This window comes from Taudactylus pleione, unplaced genomic scaffold, assembly GCF_031769625.1.
Source record: "Taudactylus pleione unplaced genomic scaffold, aTauple2 ptg000329l, whole genome shotgun sequence".
NCBI lineage: Eukaryota > Metazoa > Chordata > Amphibia > Anura > Myobatrachidae > Taudactylus > Taudactylus pleione.
Genome location: NW_028284730.1, coordinates 1367501 through 1374727, shown reverse-complemented (window position 1 = coordinate 1374727; position 7227 = coordinate 1367501). Strand labels below are relative to the sequence as shown.

Below are 7227 nucleotides of genomic sequence, written 5' to 3'. Positions count from 1 at the left end.
CCGATGTTTGGAGATATCAGATGGTACAGATGCTTGTTGGTAGGAACAAGTGTCAGTGGAATAACCAGACTGGAGTACAGATGGAATAGGAGACTAGAGTAACCAGACTTGGCACTGGAATCACACACACTGGAACCGTTCAGATACAGAGTACCTGGGAGCTCAGCACAGAGCTGTAACTTCAACAGAAGCGATTTAGTACTGGCAAATGAAAGCCAGTCAAGAAATGGAATTTATAAGGGTGCGTTCCCAGGGAATGGATGCTGCGATCAGCTGGTCTGGAAGCAGCTCTCTGAGTGGAGGAAGAGCATCAGGTGACCATGTCCAACATGGCTGTGCCCATGCTGTGGCTTTGGAGGGAACTCTGGCGTGCAGCTTGTGTACTATCATGCTGAGGAGACACGCTATGAGCAAGGAGCTATGGGGAGCCATCTCAGTGCTCAGTGACAGGACACTTAGCAGACTGGGCAGTAACAGCACAGACAGACCTCAGTACCAGCTGGGAGCAGACCTCTGTGTGCTGTGTGAGCGGATCTCTGTGCTATCCGGGAGTGATGTACAGTGCGAGCTGACCTCAGTGCTAACTGGGATAGACACCGAAGAGGTAAAAAGGTAATTTTTTAGAGTCCGGAGGTAAGATTGGGAAACCCAACACCGCACAATACTCTAACCAGTTGGGTGTCATTCTAACCCTAATGAAATAATGCTTCTAAAGGCAACATTTAAAAAAGTAGTATATAACAGCATTCAAAAATTCAGGAACACACTTTGTATTTCAGTAAGTAATATATTGTAATTTGTTATTTTGCTATATTACGCAGATAACTTTTTAATTAAATTTGTAATTTGATTATCTCTTTATTTTACAGCTGGAAATGGAGCAGGTCATTTAACAGACTCACAAAGCCAGGACCTAACACCAAGAACGACAAACCTGAGATCTACTGACCCGCAAAAGATTATGGAATTGAGCCCATACACACAATGAGCTTAGTGAAAAGGAACAAGGAGAAATCTCAACAACCCCAGCATTTGAATATTCCATTAAAAACACATACAAGGAAGCAAAGGATGAAGAAGCCCATTGGTCTGCATGCATCAAAGATGAGGGCTCGCAATAGAACTCCAGAAAGAACCGAGAAACAGTATACTATCTGTCAGTCCAAAAAAGGAACCCATCGCTGCAAACATCAAGGTCATTCTTTCCAAACATTTGGTGATTATTTCAAGTACAATGGGAGAAATCACAAGAATGGCATATTTAGTTGGAAATTTCAGTCTAGTATAAAAGAATATAAAAGCCGACGAAAAATCAGAGAGTTAAAAATTACCAAGAAAGATCTTTCAGGACAGAAGGCTATCTTTTTACATGAATCACCAAGAAGAAATTCAGTGAACAAATCCTCTAAGGTAATGATACATAGGAATTTTTTTTTTTTTTGAAACGACAGACAAAAAAAAAATAATTTGCTAATTATTAACAACAGAAGGAAGCTAACCAAAGTACTGTATGTTAGTGTTGGTACTGTCAAATCTTTTTGGGGCATGTGGACAGTAGTCTACACTGATAGGCAATATACAACCTTTTAGCTGGGTACACACTCTGGCCCTGATTCAGAGCCGCTCGCTGCCGCTGCCCGCATGCTGGGATTGTGGGCATTTTTTTTTTGTTCTCCGGCCACTCTCAAAGCTGTGGGAGACCACCCACAGCTTGTGTGAGCGGCCAGGATACCATCGCGATAATCGCGACCATCGACTTTGCAACGAGACCCTACGGTAGGGTCTAGGCTTCCGCAAGGCCGAGTGGACTTCCTGCTCTAATAGAGCAGGAAGTCCACTACTGACATCACTAGTGATGTCAGTAAGACCTACCTACAAACGGCAGGCATTCCCAAGGGAACGCCTGCGTTTGTCCAGCCACCCCCCCCTACCCGCCCACAAAACAGCCATCCATCTTGTTGAGAGCCCCGTAGCGACTGAACTTCAGTCGCTCGGGGCTCTAAATCAGGGCCTCTATATGATGTGTGTACCCAGTGGTGGCAGATGCGAAGGGACGATATATCGGGCGGTCCATACATACTGTAAAATCTGGTGTATATGTCGTTCCTCCAGAATTCTAGCTTCTGACTTCAGGCAATGATGGTGGTCTCGGGAGATTTACACCCATTCAGTGTATTTCTACTTGAGGCGGTAGGACATAAAGAGGGAATTTTCCACTTTGGTCTTAAATCATCATGCTGCTTGGATACTGTGATATAATGGATAACAGTCATAGCGGAAGTGGGTGCAAGGATGCCGTCAAAGTTCCTGAGCTTTTAGCTATAAATTCAATGTGCTTCATTGACCAAGGACCACATAAAGGGCCTGATTCAGAGGTGGATGCAGACACGTCTGCGTCTACATCTTTTGGCGGCCGCCCACCTGCGACTCTATGCAAATGCCGCTACAAACAACTTCCCTGGAGTACATCCGTGCGTATGATTGTGCAAGGATACCCACTATGAGCGTCTTGGACGCTGTAATACAACCTTTGTGCGTCTTTAGACGCCACCATCTGTTGCATCATATAAACATGCATCAGCCCTATGGCAGGCTCAGATTTGTATGGCCTCCAGACTGAACAATTGAGTATCTATGTATACAAATATTTCAGTTAACTTCATTGCAAATGTGCCTTTGTGCGTACATGTGCCGTAGGAGCTGTTAGGAATTTTTGTGCATGGGCAGTAGCAGGACATCGCTCAACTACGTGAACTTCGGCATTGCGTATAGTACTGAAACAAAACCCTTAAAAATATTGATATTTTGTTGGTTCTCTGTTATGGCGCCCTGCGTGCCTACACCTTATGCAAATATTGAAACGTAAGAGGATTGTCGCCAAAGCCCCTGTGGTAAAAATTAGCCTGTGTCCTGTGCTATAGCTTCTCCTGTATATATATGGGCTGAACAAATTTTCACATTTAAACTTTATTTTTGTATTATACCACTATCAAGTGGTTCTCATGAGATTGTAGGGCATCACCAGTATTTTTTAGGCTTCTGAGGGACACTGCAGAAATTCACTGTTTGGCTCAAACTCATGGATTTAAAAAGTTGCCGATTGCTGTAGCAAATCCTTAATCTGGATCCAGCGACCGTCCCATCTCTAGTGCCCTCACTTGCCATACTGGCTTTAGTTTTCACTCTAGGATTTTTCTGGGCATTGTGCTGATCACTAAGGAGCGCACATTTAGTTTAGAAGGTGAATATTTTGTGCGTGAAGCAATACTAAATCTGAAATAACGTTATTGTGCTACTGTCACAACTCTCGGATGGATTATGGATGCGGCCCGTATTTAGGGAGTTGACTAGACCTAAGCCTGAGGCGCGGAGTCTAATGTGTCGGCGGTATTCACCAGGGACCCTCGCAAGAAGGTATGGACTTGGCTGCGTCAGACACACAGGTCGCTACCCTCAGGATAGGTTCCCTTATACAGGTGCTGGTAAACTCTGGACGCAGTGGAGGAGACGTATAGCTTAGTCGACAGGCCGGGTCAGAACCAAACAGATTAGACGGTATCAGGGAGCAGGCGTAAACAGGTCACAGGGAATAGCCGAAGTCAAACCAGATATCAGATGCAGTCAGGGGTCAGGCGAAATCAGGGTCACAAAACGAAGCCAAAGTCAGGAACAGGTCACGGAATAACACAGGAATGCTGGAGTATGGCAAATGAGCTTATACTCTGGCACCCAAGTGCTGCCAGAGACTCCATCTTATAGGGAGGACTTGAAATCTGCCATTTTAAATCTAGAACCGGACGGCATGCACGCTCCTAGGAGAGCCGCATCCGCCTGTCACAGATGCTGGGGGGAGCCGTAAGCATCGGCAGCGGGTGCCCTGGACTCCTCGCCCGCTGCCTGACAGACTCGTGTCGCCGGACTCGGTAAGTGCACCCGGAGTCCGGCGCACTGTGACATTACCCCCTCCTATCGGGGTGGGCACTGAACACCCCACAAATGGTTTGCCATGAAACTTCTGATGGAATTTCTGAAGTGCATGAATGTCTGAAGCCTTGACCCAACAACGTTCCTCAGGACCATACCCCTTCCAATCAACATGAACTGAACAGATTCCCTCGACAGTCTGGAGTCTAAGATCTGTTTTACCTCATACTCCTCCTGATGGTCCACCAAACTTGCTGAAGGGGAACTGCGAGGCACTGAGAAACGATTAAGCACCAGGGGTTTTTGAAGGGATACATGAAATATGTTAGATATCCTAAGTGTACCAGGTAATTTCAAATGAAATGCCACTGGATTAATCACCTGAAGAATCTGGAAATGACCAGTGTACCTGGGAGCAAACTTCACAGTGGGAACTTTTAATCTCAGATGCTTGGTTGACACCCAGACTTTATCACCAGGATTTAACAACGGACCCAGCCTCCTTTTCCGATCTGCAAAAAGTTTATACCTTGAAGAGGCTTTGCACAAATTCTTTTTTACCTCCTTCCAGATATTACAAAACCGATTCACTGTACCACGCACAGCTGGAAGTGGTACTGACTGCAGGCCTGGTAACTCGGGTAATAGTGGATGCAGACCATGTTGTGGGCAAACTCAGCCCAAGGCAGCAGAGAAACCCAGTCATCTTGATTGGCAGAAACATACATTTGAATAAAGTTCTCTAATTCTTGGTTTATTCGTTCCGTCTGGCCATTGATCTGTGGATGGTAGGCCGAAGAGAAGTTTAACTTGATGCCAAAGCACTTGCATAAAGCTCTCCAGAATCTAGAGGTAAATTGTACCCCTTGGTCAGACACAATATCTTTAGGAAACCCGTGCAATCTAAAGATTTCCTCAATAAATACTTCCGCTAACTTAGGTGCTGAGGGTAGCCCTTTTAAAGACACAAAGTGAGCAGCCTTGGAGAATCTGTCCACCACAACCAGGATAGTATTAAACCCTTGGCATGAAGGTAGATCCATCACAAAGTCCATGGAAATGTGAGTCCAAGGACAATCAGGCACTGGTAGTGGCACCAGAGGACCAGATGGAGAGTGCGGAGGAATCTTGTGCTGAGCACAAATTTGACAGGCTGCCACAAAATCCTTAACATCTTGACAAACTGTTGGCCACGAATACCCCCTGAGGATTAATTCCAGAGTTCTATTGACTCCTGCATGCCCACTAAAACGTGAAGAATGTGTCCATTGCAGCAACTTGGATCGGGTTCCGGTGCTACAAATATCTTCCCTGGTGGAATCTTGACCTTGTTGGTAACAGCCACGAAGCAAGCAGGATTTAGAATGAACTTGTCCCCCTTTAATCCTCCATCTCATCAGAACTGAATGCTCGAGATAGTGCATCGGCCTTCACATTCTTATTACCCAGCCGATAGGTAATCACAAGATTAAACCGATCAAAAAATAACGACCACCTAGACTGGCGATAATTTAAACAATGAGCCTTCTTGACATACGTCAAGCTCTTATGATCGGTATATACTGTCACCGGAAATTTAGCTCTCTCCAACAAGTATCGCCATTCCTGAAGAGCCAACTTGATGGCCAGTAGTTCCTTATCTCTGACCACGTAGTTCCTTTCTGGCGCAGAGAACTTTCGTGAGAAGAACCCACAGGAGTACCACTTGTTTCCCTATCCTTCTGCGACAGCACTGCCCCCACTCCAACCGTGGAAGCGTCCACCTCCAAAAAAAAAGGTAAGTCACAATTTGGTTGCCTTAGAATAGGCACTGAAAGGAAGCATTGCTTCAATTGGCTGAATGCTTCGTCTGCCTCAGACAACCATACACGAGTGTCTTGACCCTTTTTGGTAAGAGCAGTGATGGGGGCTGCGATGGATGAATAGTTCCTGATGAACTGGCGGTAAAAATTGCAAAACCCCAGAAAGCGTTGTATAGCCTTCAATCCGACTGGATGAGGCCAGTTTACAATGGCGGCAAGCTTTTCTGGATCCATTCTAAGGCAGGAACCCAAAATGATGTATCCTAAAAAAGCTGATGGGCCCGGAGTCGTGACAGCACTTCACACACGTGTTGACGGTGGCTTGCCATATCCTCTGAAAATATCAGGATATCATTCAGATATACCACCACGTACTTGTATAACAGATCCCGGAAGATATGGTTCATGTATTTTTGGAAAACAGCTGGGGCATTACTTAATCCAAAGGGCATGACTAAGTACTCGTAGTGACCGTCATGAGTATTAAAGGCCGTCTTCCACTCGTCTCTTGACCAGATTCTGATTAGATTGTAAGCCTCACGCAAATCCAGTTTAGTGAAAATATTTGCCCCTTTTATCCGATCAAAAAGTTCAGAAATCAGTGATAGGGGATACCGGTCCTTAATGGTAATTGCATTCAAGCCCCGGTAGTCGATACATGGTCTTAAACCTCCATCTTTCTTCTTAACAAAGAACAGGCCAGCTCCAGCGGGTGATTTAGACTCCCTGATAAACCCTAGCTCTAGATTTTCCTTAACATATTCGGTTACAGCCTGGGATTCTGGAAGCGAAAGGGGAAAAATTCTTCCACGGGGTGGCACCATCCCAGGTAGTAGGTCTATAGTGCAATCCCACTCCCGGTGAGCAGGAAGCGTCTCTGTGGCCTTTTTACTGAACACGTCTCTAAAGGATTGATATGGAACTGGAAGTTGGTCTTCCGGAGAGACGACTGAGCTTAGAATGACACTGTGTGGAGGTTTAACAGCTGATAAACAGGACCCACGGCATTGAGAACCCCACGAGAGCATTTGAGGTTTCTTCCAATCTAGAACAGGAGCATGCTTGCGGAGCCAGGGATGACCTAGAATGATCGGACTCTCGGCTGACGGAAGAATATAGAATGTTATCAATTCTCGATGAAGAGCCCCTACATGCATAGTTGTCCGCGAGTGAATGGTAGCCGTAGGAAGTTTATTCCCATCCACTCCAATGATGCATAGGGGGTTTTGCAGCGGCATACTCGCAATCTTTAACTCTTGGACCTTCTTAGCCGTAATGAAATTGCCATCGGCACCCAAATCTAAGAAGGCCTTGATGACTTCGGAAGAATTTCCCACGACCAGAGTTACATCGATGGAAAACTGGGAAGTGACACTGTTTTTAGGGGTATTGAAACTAGGGAAGTGCAGGCTCGGATAGGTTCGAGTTTGCACGTTGAGTTCGGATTTTTCCCTCCAAAAAAATGGAACTCAGAAAGAGGCTAAACGTCATCTTACAAGGA

At 45.6% G+C, this 7227-nt stretch overlaps 1 protein-coding gene across 1 annotated transcript in view; it reads left to right on the top strand.

Moving 5' to 3' along the window:
- The first annotated feature begins 406 nt into the window (after nucleotides 1-406).
- FAM178B (family with sequence similarity 178 member B) overlaps nucleotides 407-7227 on the top strand; it is a 425328-nt gene continuing 418507 nt past the window's right edge. The window contains exons 1-3 of the mRNA XM_088443441.1: nucleotides 407-604; nucleotides 870-884; nucleotides 973-1410. Of these exons, the coding sequence (XP_088299567.1) occupies nucleotides 407-604; nucleotides 870-884; nucleotides 973-1410 (651 nt within the window). The remainder of the gene's footprint in view (nucleotides 605-869; nucleotides 885-972; nucleotides 1411-7227) is intronic.